Source organism: Nylanderia fulva, unplaced genomic scaffold (genome assembly GCF_048542155.1).
Source record: "Nylanderia fulva isolate GAGA-0341 unplaced genomic scaffold, ASM4854215v1 Scaffold132, whole genome shotgun sequence".
Taxonomy (NCBI): domain Eukaryota; kingdom Metazoa; phylum Arthropoda; class Insecta; order Hymenoptera; family Formicidae; genus Nylanderia; species Nylanderia fulva.
In genome coordinates, this window is record NW_028189538.1 from 182,154 (window position 1) to 198,338 (window position 16,185).

General features: G+C 29.8%; 2 protein-coding genes across 2 annotated transcripts; one reads left to right on the forward strand and one right to left on the reverse strand.

The window, feature by feature from the left end:
- The first annotated feature begins 1,514 nt into the window (after window positions 1–1,514).
- Window positions 1,515–13,590, forward strand: LOC114935490 (TNF receptor associated factor 4). The gene is given in 7 exon segments (XM_029308337.2): window positions 1,515–2,007; window positions 2,010–2,036; window positions 10,465–10,569; window positions 10,662–10,823; window positions 10,953–11,270; window positions 11,461–11,721; window positions 12,069–13,590. Coding segments are annotated over 7 exon segments (1,374 nt in total). The 5' UTR covers window positions 1,515–1,860; the 3' UTR covers window positions 12,423–13,590.
- Window positions 13,155–15,126, reverse strand: LOC114940665 (putative DNA replication complex GINS protein PSF2). Its single transcript, XM_085479901.1, has 4 exons — window positions 14,636–15,126; window positions 14,289–14,397; window positions 14,016–14,177; window positions 13,155–13,911 (listed from the first exon to the last, which is right to left on the reverse strand). The coding sequence occupies exons 1-4, from the start codon at window positions 14,878–14,880 to the stop codon at window positions 13,867–13,869; spliced, it is 561 nt and encodes a 186-aa protein (XP_085336027.1). The 5' UTR covers window positions 14,881–15,126; the 3' UTR covers window positions 13,155–13,866.
- Between the last annotated feature and the right edge of the window lie 1,059 nt (window positions 15,127–16,185).

The following is a 16,185-nucleotide window of genomic DNA, read 5'->3' on the forward strand; positions in this document are numbered from 1 at the left end:
CGTCTCATTTGATGATTGGGGGCTTATTTTTGCAGGATCCAAAATTATTTTTCTAAATTGTTTCTCAAAAAAATATTTTTATTTTATACATGGGACGTTCCACGTCAAGTGGACAGGCGTCTGGGCAAAATTTGTGAAGTTGAAACAATACTGTTGACGGCTTAAAATTTTCATTATTTTATGTTGTTTAAGAAAAAACGTGGCCTTTTAAAAAATTTAAAGTACCCACTCCAATATATGAAAAGTTTTTTAGGTCGCTTATGAAGAATCTATAATCAGAATTTGAAAAAAATTGTTTATGTTTTATTTTTATTTTTATCGTTATTTTAGTACTATTTAAATGTGATAAAAAATGAAATTATTGATTTTTAACACGCGTCATATAATAACAATTAAAATAAAAGATTGGAAGAAGATATACCGGCGCAATTGACCCTTTTTCAATTATTCAGTACTATAATAACGATAAAAATAAAAATAAAAAAATAAAAAATTTTTCAAATTCTGACTATAGATTCTTCATAAGCGACTTGAAAAACTCCCCAGTTTCATTGAAATTGAATGCGTTTTGGACTACCTGATCGATAAATTAAATATTTTTAATAACTTTATCACGTATTCCAGCCGTCATATTGGAGTGGGTACTTTAATTTTTTAAAAGGCCACGTTTTTTTAAAATAACATAAAATAACGAAAATTTGAAGCCCTCAAACGTTTTGTTTTAACTTTAAAATTTTGCCAGGACGGTTCTCCCACTTGACGTGGAACGTCTCACATATGTATATATTCTTTCATTATATGTATAATGATCTATCTTTATATTTTCCTCTTTTGGATATTTTACTCTTCTTTCAGTTATCCTATTCTAAAACAACCCAGCAGGTAGCAGACTAACGTCATTAAACATCAAAATGACGTTATTTTGACGTCGAATGACGTTTTTTTGACGTTTAATGGCGTCAGTCTGCTACCTGGAAAGACTTACGAAGATGGATCTAAAGATCAGAGTTTCACTAATGTTAATTAATCTTAACTTTAACACTAATCTTTTATCTCTTTCCATTTCTATAATTCTAAAGAAAAATTAAGCAACATGTAAAATAAATTAAATTGAATTAAATTGCAATTTACATCAATATTAATATATCATCATAAATCTTAGAATTACATTAAATCGTTTTAAATCGTTTATTCGTAATTATATATTAATATACCAAAATAATAAATACAATAAAAAAACTTGGAAAGAATTACATTTGTGTGTGTCGCGCACCATTCTTTACCTCACCAGTTTCTCTCGGTCACTTCAATGACTCTTCTGGCTCGCGACCGATTCTTTCCCCCCTTTTTCTCCTTCTTTTCGCCGTCTCTTTCTCTTCCTCCTCCACCATCGATATAACCACCACCACTATTCTATCATCGTCATCATTCCCATCGACACCATAACGCTCGGTCCAGAGGAACTGCAGAACTAGTCGCAGCTCGCAGCCTGTGCGTCGATCCATCAGATCAGAGCGTTCTCCGTCTTGCAAACTCTCGGGAAGTGTTTTTGATTTAAAAATTCGTTTATCAAGATATTCTTCGGGTGTCAATATATAATTCGACAGTTGCTTTGAGTATCACGTGTGTGAAGATTTTGATAGAACAAAAACCTCTTTTTTGGGAAAAACCATCGCAAAAGGATATAAAGCATATAATTTGGGTATTATAGAGAATTTGTATCACGCGACAACAAGAAAGAATATAATAATGAGTCTGCCTCTCCACAAAATTCATATGTAAATAGTATCAACAACGGTATAAGAAACGAGAAAGATCTCGGTCACCGCGAGTGACGTTATAGTGCATTAAACTTTAAAGATGGTGCGAGGTCTATCGCAGTGGACCAAAACTTTGAGTTTCCCAGCCAGGGTGTCACCACAAAGACCCGTGAAAGAATTCAAAGGTTTTCACATAAGCCCTAGTGCTAGCCCTACATCACCGCCCAGCCCAATCAATGACACGATGTGGATAAAGCACCTATAATTACTGATGAGGTTAGGCATACTTCTTCTCCTATTTTTATTCATTTTTCAGGTTTTTTTTCAGTTTAACTTTCTAACGCAAAACTGATATTTTTAATAATAATATTATTAATAATATTATTAAAAATAAGTTATTAAATATTTTACACTTTCTGGATGTCCTTTGGACATATCTTCCCACATAGTACAAAACTCAACAGAAATGTTGCAGAAATGTTTCAAAGTTTCAAAATAACACTAAAATTTCATTAGAAGATTTAAAAAACATAAAAACATAGAAAACGTAACATTTGAAACGTTTGTGCAACCTTTTCGTAAACATATTTGTAACAAAATAGCGGACATTTTCACGTATCTAGGACGTATATAAGACATTTTTGAGTAAATTTTGTGAAGGTCTCAGCAAGATTTTGTACTGTGTGGGTTTTGAACATGTTATATGGATACAAGTCATATTTTTGAAATCGCTTATTTTTAAACACACGACAACACAATTGAAATATTATAATAATAAGAAAACCATACATTTGTCTGTTATTATAAAATTATTATCTTAATCATTATTTTAATATAGTATATCATCAATAGCAACCCAGACAACACCATGTCCAATATTGGTGCATAAGACATCTATAAGATGTTTTCAAAATGTCTTTGAGATATCATATCATAAGATTTCTTAATGATTCTTATACACTAATTTTGGACATAGTGCTATCTCTGGGAAATCGCAAATGAATAAAGAAAAATAAAAGATCTAAATACAGCAATGAAGAAATGTGGTGATTTCAATATCAACATGATGAGAATTTAAGTTTATCGCGATCTCATTAAGAAAAATGTTGATTCTAAGATGCGTGTAAAAATTTTGCACGCAAACGGTTTGTCCCGATGACATTTCAATATATGTGTCGTTATAGATATTGCGTTAGCTCACCAAGATTAGATATGGCCTTTCTTCACATATCTATATGATTCGTGAAATTTCGTATGCGAGTATGTCCCCGGTGCCGTCTCATCGGAATAAAATGCTGGTTGTAATGCTAGCTGTGACGGGATGGCGACAGCGGAAGCGTGGGAATCGAGCAACATAACAGATGGCCTCAACTGTTTTCGAAGTTATTCGACTTCTTTTTTCCTTACACGACTCTTCGTTCGATTTGCTCGTGTTCGCAATATCACCACTTTACCGATATAAAGTCGGCAATTGATTTATGAAATATTATGGTCGCATAACACTATAATCTCGAATTGAGATTTATTCCTAAATATATATAATCTTAACAATGTGCTAAGCAAATCCTCGTGCACAATTATAAGACAGCGAAAAATTAGCCTTATATATATTATTATTAAAATAAATAATCGAATTCTTGATGTTGCCAGTCAATAATTAAAAGGATAAATAATTTTCACGACCAATATTGGCTAATAAATATTTAATAATCACCACTTTCAAAGTGGTGATTATTAAATATTTATTAGCCAGTATTGGTCGTAAAAATGATTTATCCCTTTATATTATTATTACTATAAATATATTTTCATGGTTTGCTCAATGCAATTTCGAATATATAATCCATAAATTATCTGACAAATTCTTGACAGAAGCCTTATAAAGAAGAGAAGAAAAAAAGAGCAGAATTTCGTGAATTTTTAATTGTAAAATCTTTTATGGTCTTTTGTTGATTACGACATCCGAAATAATGTAAAATAGTTACGAATATCCAGGCAAGAGTAATCATTGCATGTAATATTATAAAAACTCGGTTCTTTTGCCCCTCCCCTCGCTTCCGTTCCCTTTCTCTCTCTTTCTCTCTTCCCACGACTTCTCCGGTCAGGCTACGCGCCGGAAGCGGCGTAGCTCTTTGTACGTGCTTTTTTTCCTCGCGCATTGTTCCATCATCGCGCATTCCACGACATGAACTTCTCCGTGCTCCGTGCCGTTCGTGAACGAGAACGTTACGCTCCACGGAAACCCGCTACGAAAGGAAGTAAAATACGGGAACTTGATTCGTACGTTTCACGTTCTCTCAATCTTAAATGTACGCCCATTATACAGGGTGTCCCAGAATTAGCGGATCACTTTGTTAATAGGAAGATTATCATTTTTTGCAAGTTTCCAATTTTTACCATATATATCGTTTTATAACCCTTATATAAATTATATTATATTATTTTAACGATTTTATAAAGACTTTTATATATTTATGGTTATTCTAGTGAATTGAAAATTATATTAATATTGTAACAAAAAGATTTGTAAAACGGAATAAGCCATCCTAAATCGCAAGGCAAGGATTAATAAATACATACATATATATATAGCCCTAATTAAATTAAAATTCTATTAAAGTATAAATTCTATTTGAAATTAACTGAAGAATGTGGTATTGTTAATATTTTATTTCCACAAGGCTTAGTGACTCCGAAAAACTCTTTTATTATTTCAATAGCTTATAACTCGAAAATATTATTAGTGCCTCGCAGTGTTTGCTGTTATCTAAATAAAATTATATAAATGATCATCTAGATAAAATTTTTGAGTTATATCTAGATAATAGCCATATATAGATAATAAAAATAAATATATCTACATTTTAGATAAAAAAATATTAATTATCTTCATAAAATTATCTAGAATAATGTTCAGATAATTTGGGTTTATTGTTAGAGTCATAGCACATAAAAATACTTAATTAGTAGAACTTAAGTAGTAAACTATTTATATAAATAAAAGTGTGAATATATTTTTATATCCCTTTTATAATTAATTTACATTTTTTTATAATTGTGTTTAGATAAATGGTCTTAAAAATATTATCTGGAAGTTATCTAAATAAATTGCCATATAATTTTATCTTTTTTATCTAGATATTTACAACAAAATCATCTTTATCTTATCTAAAATAAATTTACATATTTTTATCTCTACACATCTTTATCTAGCTAAAAAATCATCTAAGCACAATACTCGTCTCGGAATTTTTGCTGACCAAAAATCGTCTTTAAATAACCTTAGGAATCTCCATTAACAAGATGACTTACTAATTCTGGGATATTCTGTACATCTCAGATTGTATATTGCGTTAAAACAGTCGTTATATCATGTATGTACAAAAGATATACAAAGAAATTTTTCTTAGGAAGAGAAAAGTTACACTATTCTAGAAGAAGATCCAGCAACAGAAATATACGAAATATATAACATATGTACGTATCATATTTCAAAGTAACAAAATGTTTTTAAATATCGTTATTTTACATGATTACAATATTATAATTATAATGATAATTGTCTAAATATTTTAGTTTAAATGATCGATAATTGTGTTTTCTTATATCTCGCAATACTTTGTCCAACGAATGTGATGAGTCTTCCTCATTATTCTGTTTCCCCATTTTCTCCTTAACATTTCACGCCTTTTTTTTTAGCTTTAAATTGTTAAAGATTCGGATATTTTACAATATTTCCAACTAATCAGAGCCATGTAATTTCTTAACAACCGGAACCGGAGGAAGCCTTATTAAACTTGTCCATCGTGAGGGTTACTGAAGGTCGCCAATAGACGCATACATGCGATTCAATTTTTATGTATGTACTCTTCATATGCGAGATTTAATCTAAAATTTATTCCATTTCATATGTATTTGCGAATTTAAATTTATATAATCCACGCTTTATAAGATTTATTTTTATTCGTTTAATACTTGCTAATGATGGATAGTCCGAAATTGGGACTGAAATGCACAACAAATAATATTTAACAAGAAAAAATAATTTGTGCAATCATTTACTCACGTGCTATTAATTAGCCCATTCCCTTTTTACTTGAGAATATTTATTATTAAACTTTAAATAAAAAGTGCTCTTCGAAATGTTGAATTTCTGATGAAGCAGGGATATCCTATTTATTTTTATTGCTTTAATTATTATTGCTTTGTCCACGTCACTTTATATACAACTTATAAACTAAAAAAAAACGAAGTTTAAAATTCTGAATATTAAATATCTAATTAACCGGAAATGGATTATTAAGAGTTTCGACCTTTGTGATATTCAATTGAATGTGCTTGGACGACAGACTGTCGAGTGTACATTAAAAGAATTAATGTTTAATTCTGTTTTTTTATCTGTTCATATTTTTAATAAAGATATAATTTAAAATGGGCTTAATATATTAATAAAAATGTGCAGTATTTGTTCAGGAATCTTGTTTAGGAATTGGGATTTTTACTAATATAAAATATATAATAAAAAATTTTAAATGCGGATAAATAGATATCTCGTCTTTATTGCCCTGGTACATTATTCAATTCAACTGTTTTTAAGAACGAGAAAATAATAAGCTTAACACATGTTACGTCGTATGTTAATTTTCAACTATTTGTCAAGGTCGTACGTACAAACTTGAAAAGAGAACGTCGTTCAGGGTACTAATTCGCAATATTATTTGTCGAAATTTGCGGTCTTCGAGTCTGGGAGAAAAGATTATAATCTAAGATTATAATCTTGTAGCTGTATTTGCATGATTATTAAGTCGAGCTAGAAATATTTCGATAAATAATCAGAATATTGATAATCAAAATAAAACACAGATGATATACATATAAATAATCGGATTCGTAATTTCTTTAATGTAAAACTTAAAAACTAATAATATAAAATAGTCGTACTATGCAACCTGAAGCAATAGTTAAACTGTTGTCAGTTTATCACGTATAGATAATTATATCATATATTTAATTCGTTGAAGCTAAAAAAGATAAGATAAAAAATAAGATATGTCAATTGATGATGACATTGAATATTGAGGATTGAATATTCAATGCTACCAGATGCAAAGAATAAGTGGAACATATGAAAATCAGATTGTGTTATTTTACTGTAATATCACGCCCATTAGTCATTTATATTGCTATAGCGGGAATTTAATAACTTGGATCGACAGTTTCTTTTTATTCAAAAAAAGGGAACTTAGGAATGCAGAAATTTCTGAACCTATATTATTATTATTATTATCTTAATTTTATTACAATTGTGTGTATATATATATATATATATATATATTTATTTATTTTAAATCTTAAACAAAATTAAAAAAATAAATAATTTTTTTAATTTTGTTTAAGATTTAAAATAAATATATAATATAAATATGATATTGATGATAAAAAAAATTATTTATTAAAAATATTGAAGTAAATTGACTTAAAAATGTTATGTTAGAATTTACTGCATCGATATAAATTTTAAAACATCTAATATTTCGAGTTCTTTCAAGAGCAATCTAGAGGAAGAAGACAGGTTCGTCTCTTTCACTTCTTTTCTGTTATTTATATCTCGCCGCTAACAACTAGCTGGTTGCGTTAAGTTCCTCGACCTTGCCGGTCGTGCAAGTTTCTGCTCTTTGCGACCATCTCCGAACGTGCTTGCATACGTATATATATTTAAGCCGGATGCATTTGCGTATGTTAGTATATATAAAGATTAGTCTCGCGATTCCTTATCCCGTACTGAGAAAACCGAGGTTTCAAGGAGAGACAATTTCGACGAAATTAAGTCAAAAGCATTAAAGAAATATGAAATTGCATAAATTCTCAACATGATGTATTAAATATATATTATTGTGTGTATATTAGAACTATCAGTGTTTTACATTCTTCTATCAATTTTTATTGTTCTATATTAATTTTCGGCAATATTCTATTATATATACATATATTTCTCTAAACGCTCAAAAATATTCGAAATAAATGTTATAAATTAATTTTTTTTTCGAATTTTAAATGATAAGAATTATTATATTATAATGTTACAAATATTTTAAAAAATATTAGACATTTTATTTATCGAAATGATTGGACTGTAAATGGTTTCTGTTAACGGGATCGTGACCGTGATAGAAGAAAGAAGGTAGGATGAAGAGTAGATAAGATGACGAGTGACTAACTTTTCTAAAATAATAATAAATGACGAATCAATGCTTATAACTATTATTATAGAAATATTTCATAATAATCTCTTGTAGTTTGATTTCAATATACCAATGAAAATAAATAATAATATAATAAAAAAATCTATTGTAGACTATGTAATTTTTTGGTATTTGTTCATAAACCATGGTATAATTATATATAATAAATACTTTCACTATACATTTTATGAAATCACGACAAAGTATAATTGAAAACACATAGTAACATATATGTAACATATATTAATATTTTCCCTTTTTCATATTATAATATTTTTATGGGATAAATAAATATAAGATCATTAAGTAAAATGAATGTTATGACCAAGATAACATTTTCATATGCAAATTAGGAATTATGTTCATTAATGCAATTTGTAATGTAAATGCATCTGCTTATAATTAGTTATAGTTAATGCATATATCTATGTAAATTTTATTATATGCAATTTATTAATTTTTTTTATTTTTAAAGTAAATATGATGTAATTTATATAGCTTATGTTATAAAATAAAACTAAGTATCTTTATTTGCTTTCATCTAATATATTTGATATAAATTGTTTTTATAAATGTTTCTAAATAATTAATAATTATTTTTGTTTTGCTTTTAATTTAATTTAATTTTAGATTGTATACATACAATATTTTATTTAATTTTTTTTTCTTCAAAATCATAAATAATATTTTTCTTCTATTTTTATTTTCTTATGCGTCTAAATAATATGTTACATTAAAATAATATGTATAAAAAGTTTATTACAATAAATTTTTTCATCCATAAAAAATATATATTTTTATAATCTAACTTGGTCTTTTATCATCTTACCTGCTACTAAAGATTATTCTATTTATTATTATTTATCCGCATATACGGCAGCAAAATAATAAAATTGACGTTTTTAAAAAAATCTTTAAAAAATTCAAATTTTTAAATTAATTTTTACAGATCATATAAGCAAGGTTTTAGTAAATCTGAAGAAAATAGATCATCGTATTTACGTCATATGTAGAAATTAAGAAAAACTGACATCTGTTACTTCCCAGCCAGAAATGAATGATCAAATTGACGTTGAATCGATGTTGATTCGACATCGAGTTATATAATCGACGTTGATTCAACGATGATGAATCGACGTCAATTCGTCGTCGAATCGACGTCGATTTGATATCATTTTTGGCTGGGTTTCCTTTTCCCAACATATGTATATAATAGGATTTTCAATAGTGCATCCAATTAAGAATAATAAATGATCGCGCGACAATATATTTAAAGTATTCTTAGATCACACCACCCACGTGGTTCTCAGCACAAGGCAGCATCTCCCACAGTGCTATACCCTGAAGAGTTTACTAATATAGGTTGTCTGATAATAATAATAATCGCCCTCTTTCATGTGTAAATAGAACGAGTTAAATTGAATAGGAAAGTTCTCTTATCATTTTGCGATTTTCGCAATAATTAAGAAATTAATTTTTCAAAATCGGCCAATCGGACCCCTTTTACGATATCTCTTTAATTCCTTTTTAACTTGTCTATAAGCGACTTTACATCTTCTTTTCCCTCCTCTCTTCTATCTCTCCTTCTTCTTCATCTTCCTTTCCTCTCATTAATCACTTTCTTCTTACACAATCCTTTTCCAAAAACATCTGAAAGTAATCCTAACGCTCTGTTTTATCCATAGAAATACGAATTGTGAATTCAACTATGAATCATTTTATTGGCTATACAGATAGTGTGTGTGTGTATGTGTGTGTGCGTGCGTGCGTATGCGTGCATGCGTGTGTGTGGGTGTGTTCGCGCGCGCGCGTGCGTGTATGTGTGTGTGTGAACAATTTTCTATAATTAAAGTACTAATAATAACTAATTGTGAACGCTATAATTTTATGTAAAAAAACAAAAAAGTTAAAAAAAGATCGACAAAAAAATGTAATTTTTTAACTGTCTTTTTACGTGAAATTATATATAACGTTCTCCTGGTTGTTAATATTAATACTGTAATCATATGGAAAAGGATTTGCTCATTTAATAAGGATTTACTCATAAATGAGTTCAACTACTATTATTTTTATTGGTTATACAGATTAAGAAATCCTTTTTCACCATTAAAGTATTAATATTAACAAACACGGGGGAGCGAAAAGAATTTTTCAACCTTTATAGCCAACGAAAAGATTCATGGTCGAAACCTTCGCGTTTTTATCGATAAAACAATGCTTTATGAAGTGTTTAGTATTCAAATTTGAGATTTTTCGCCTCTCAGGCCGCGACTTCCACGCCGCGAAACCACCACATGTCACTCCCAAAATTAATTATATATTGCAGCATCATGTAACAGCGAGATTATAATATATCCGACAGTTTTTGGGTTTTATGTTTTGAGGTTTTGGATATTATGTTTTGACAAACAGTCAAACAAACAAAAATAAATAATAGCTTTCATCGTTCTGATCAATTTCAGACTTTCCAAGATACGGAGGCAGAAAAGGCAATAATGGGTTCAGTCGTATATTGTATACATTACAAGGATGGCTGCAAATGGTCAGACGAACTAAGGAAGTTAAAGGTAAGATTGTTTCAAATAAAACTTAATATTAAAAAGAACGAGTCTCGACAGAAGTAGAGAAGTTCAGAGTCTTCTGTTTCTTTTTTTATCAGGCGCACTTAAATACATGTAAACATGATGCGGTTCCTTGTGGCAATAAATGCGGGGCGATGATTCCTCGTGTACTCATGGAAGACCATTTGAAATATACCTGCGCCCAACGTAGGGCTCGTTGCGACTTTTGTGCCAAAGAGTTTACGGGACATACTTTGGAGGTATTTAATAAAATTTACCACGAATTAAATTATATATATATATATATATATATATATATATATATATATATATATAATTTCATAAGTTTTAAGAAAAGTTTTAGACTCTACAAAACATGATATTTATAGAAACACATGGGAACGTGCGGCTACGAGCCCCTGTATTGCGAGAACAAATGTGGAATGAAGGTCCAAAGGAGACATCTCGGACAGCACAAGTTAGGCGAATGTGCCAAAAGATTGGTCGCCTGTCGTTACTGTAACAAAGAATTCGTTTTCGATACGCTCGGCGCTCATCACACGAAATGCGGCCGATTTCCTGTTGCGTGCCCTCATCGTTGCGAAACCGCGGTACTTCCCCGAGAGGATCTCGAGGTTCACTTAAAGGATCATTGCACCACGCATTTACTTTCGTGTACATTTAAGGACGCCGGTTGTCGCTTCAAGGTACTATTTTTTCTCATATATTATAGCTTGTATAAAAGATGAGTAAGTCAAAATGAATTGAAACAGATGCTTTTTCCAAAATATGTAATCTTTGTAATAAGAAAAAGAAAAATTATAAATATTTTTTCATCATATTTTTTTATTGCTCGAAAAGCATTATATTATTTATTATATCATTTTTTTGTAATAGGGAAATAGATTTTCGCTCGATAAACATCTAGAAGAATCCACAAAAATGCATCTAAGTCTCATGTGTAGTCTCGTAACGAAGCAGCAACATCAAATAACCAGTCTAAAATCAGCGATCAGCAAACTATCATTAAACTACACGGGTACACTTATATGGAAGATTACGGATTATGCCGCAAAAATGTTAGAAGCTAAGGCGAAGGAAGGAATGGAGCTCATCAGTCCACCTTTTTATACTAGTCAATACGGATATAAATTACAAGTATGTGTATATGAAATATATTAAAAATAATCGTTACATATTCGATTTTCCGCGATTCAAATGTATATATATTATATACAAGGTGTAACAAAAAAAGATACTATAAGGGTACACATCCAAATGATGAAGAAAAAAATTCCTATTAACATAGAGAGTTCTTTTGGTCATTTTATGAATTTTCTTTACCCTTAATAAACGTCCCAAGTAACAAACTGGCGCCATTAAACGTCAAAATGATGTCATTCGACAAATGACATAATAAGCTTGCTACCTGAATAGCTGAGTTTAAGAAATTACCAAGTATATTCTAAGTGTCAATTCACTAAAAAATTTTTCAATCCTAACAGGCCTCGATTTTCTTAAATGGAAATGGGACCGGAGAAGGCAGCCACATCTCGATATACATAAAAATCTTGCCAGGTGAATACGATGCACTTTTACGATGGCCATTTTCGCACAGCGTGTCATTCACCATGTTCGATCAGACGATCATCGCGGAAAAGGCTTGCAACATCGTGGAAAGTTTCATACCCGACCCGACGTGGAAAAACTTTCAACGGCCAAGTCGCGAGCCGGATTCTTTAGGTTTCGGCTTTCCGAGATTTGTGTCCCACGAGATGGTGAAGAAGCGACACTTCGTCAAAGACGACACCATGTTTATTCGAGTTAAAGTGGATCCTAGTAAAATCGTAGCGGTTTAAACTTTAAACACACACGATGACTCTACTAAAGGATTATACACGTTTATGGTTACGGACTTTATATGTGATATTTCCGAGTACTCGCTTGGGCAAAGTATACGGTACTTATGTTGCTTTGAATTATGTGGCGATAATCCTAAGCTGAAACCTAATGAAAAGGCATTATGAAAATTCCCGCCTATGTCAAGACAATTTTGTTGCATTTGTTCACATATCATTATACTATTGTTGACATAATTCTCTGCTAATAGAATTAATAATTTATTGATATTGCCAAATATGATGCATAAAACCGTATTTACTTATTCAATTTTTTTATTTGTCTTAAAATTTTTTATATTATTTTTTGTAGATGGCGCTCAACATTTCTTTTGTATATATTTCAAATTAAAATTTTACTCATACAGGGTGTATAAAAAATCTAGAACTCCTGAATATTTCGAAAACTAAGCATTTTAGAAAAAAAATGTTTCCAATATAAGTTATAGGGCTCAAAATAAGGCATTTGATGGTGATCTTGACTTTGACCTAAGGATCAAATTTAGAGGTCATTTCAAGGTAAATTTAACTTTTTAAAATAAAACCCTATTTTTTATTACATATTCTTGTAACTTATCTCGAGAGCTTTTTAAAACACTTATCAAAATTTATGTCGGCAGATGAAATTAAATATTTACTTTTTTCTATTATCGCATTTTTTTAAATAAAACATTTGAAGATATGAATCATAAATAACTCAGCAAAAGGTTTATATTTTTATGTTACATGTTAGTTTTTTCATTATTCTATGATAGCTTGCGATTATATTTGCTATCTTCCTAATGATCTGTCATTCATATTTATAATACTAAGTATATCTTTTAAAAATATCTAAAGAGTGAGAAAGGATCTTGAATTTTTCGAGGTCTTATAGCCTTATAATCATGTGACTGAAAGTTATTCTTAGGGAAAAAATCAAAGATTATTGAAGAACTGTACTATAAACAATGTAAATATAAATGCAAAATGCCATACAATAATGAACAATGACTTAAACTAATTGAGACAGATTCACCAATGTAAATATGCACTTCTTATACATAGTTAGAATGAGAAATGTGATTGATGTTAGCAAGTGGTATGTACTGAATTGAATGTAAACCAACTAATAAAACTTGTTATATATTCATATGCAAAATGTTTTTTACTTCTTTATGCCGTATGTGAATCCAATATAAAAGTGCGATTAATTTCAAATATCATACAATATATGTTTTAAGGACAGATAAAATTAAATAGTAAATAAAGATAAAATAAAATAATAAATTAGATATTTTTAAGTTTTTTTAAATTATATATCAATAAAATGTAAAAATTCTAAAAAAAAATTCATATTTCTTTGACAATATTACTAACAATATTATAACAGCATATTATAAAAATAATTTGACACTTCTTTTTCTCTTTACATACTTCCGCTATATTGGGAATTGGTTTCTTCTGTATTTGCCTACACAAAAATAGAAACTAAATTATTTTAAATGAGAAATATTGATATAATTATGACAATAATGTCATATACATATAACAGTAATAAATAAAAAAAATACTTACAGATTGTATTCGTAACATTTGATCTAATGCATGTGGCAGTAATGGACGTATACTATTAATTTCCATTGCAGTGAGATGGTCCAGTCTTGCGTGCACTCCCTCGCTCTTTATAAAAGCATCAACAGATGTACGCAATTTAGACATCCTTATATCCCATATATCCTATAACAATGCAAATTCTGATAATGCAATTTTTATTCTCTACACAAATTTTTATTCTCACAATACAATTTTTATTCTCTACTTATTATATTTTTTATCAGTTTTACTTACTTTCACTGCTATCCTTATATTATCTGCATCAGGTATATCGTCATTTGCAACACTCAGTAAAATTTGACACTCGTCTATATAATGATTACTCGACATCTGCGTAAACAATCTGTAAAAATTAAGGAATAAGAAATTTCTCGACCAATACTGGCAATTCATTATTTAATAAATTTCACAACATTTCGACCATTATCCATAATTTTGGTTTTTTTCAAGTGTACTAAAAATCTATAAAAATGTTTCACGAGTCGAAAACGAGATTTCGATTGAGAGAAAATATATATCAGTGAATAACGAATTTTTAGTAATTCATCATTTTTAGTAATTAATTTAGTAGTTCATCATACTTGGACATCTTTTCCATCTCCTTCCTCTCATTCAGACTTTCAATGTTCATCCATTCCTGACCGACGATACGACACTTTTGTTTCTGCTTGAGACATACAGCGAGCCAAATCGGTACTTTGACAGGTAAACCGGCGCGAAAGGGTCCAACTGTGCCCGAGATCAGATAAATCATGTCCAGATTGAAGTTAGGCACTATGCTGACCAGTTGCTTCTCACCGAGGAACTCGACCTCGCTTGGGTCCATGTTTCATCCAACTTCAATTTGTTCGAATCAATTCGTTTTAAATATCAAAAAGAAATTTCTTGTATATACGTTTGGAATTATTTCGACAATTCGCAACTTATTTCGATCGATCATGACTCTAATCATAACCTGTTGAATCAGTTCACTTCACATGGAATAACTCAGTGTTGCCACAGATTAATAGACAGATCGCCAAAGGCCTGCCTAATAGTGCCTAAAGAAGAGACCGCCATCTTCGTGCGATAGACTTTGCCCCTTACCGACACACTTTGCCCCTGGTTCGAGTCCGTGCTAAATTCGTAGACTTGAACCAAAAGACTTTGCCCCTGGTTCGAGTCCGTGCTAAATTTCGTAGACTCGACCAAAAGACTTTGCCCCTGGTGCAAGTCCAGGCTAAATTCGTTTGACATTACCAACAGACTTTGCCCCTGGTGCGAATCCAGGCTAATTGATCATGAGACCAATTTGAGAGATTTGGCCCCCGTTGTGTGTGTGTGTGTGTGTGTGTGTGTGTGTGAGAGAGAGAGAGAGAGAGAGAGAGAGAGAGAATATTTTACATATATGCATATATATATAAAATTTATTAAATATAAAAAATATATTTTTTACACATAAAATGTTTTTTTATTGAAATAATCACGATTTTAAATGTGATATAACACAGTGTTCAAAAATTTTTTAATTAAATTTTTTAATTAAATTTTATTAAAGAAAATTACTTGAAATTTTTTACATTAAGAATTTAAAGGCTCCTTATTCTCTTGTAGAAATTTATCACTACGCCAATTAATCACTTATTTTGAGTATTTAAAATACTATAATATACAGTAATTTAAGTATTCGAAATAAAAGTGATTAATTACTCGAAATAAGTGATAAATTGGCGTTACTAGTAATAAATTTCTATAAGGGTTGAAATAAAGTATAAGAGATAAATAGGCTATATGTGAGCCGTATGCGGAATGTGAGATGTAAGACGCATATTGAAATTTAATTTTTCGATATAACTTTCAAAAATGTACACGAGGTACAAAAAATTAGCTTGGACATTTGTAAGACTTAAAATTGGGATTAATTCTCAATTCTATTAATTAAATTTCGATATAACACACCTTACATCCGCGCACGGCTCACATATATATAGCCCATTTATTAGTGCAATTTTTAAGTTCCTTATTTTTCAAAGTTCACCTTTTTACGTTATCAAATATTTTTACGTTTTCAAGAATTTTATATTTTTACTTACCGCAGTTTCTTATCCAAATGTAAAATCTTTTATCGCAGTCTATAAAAAATTGAAACAAT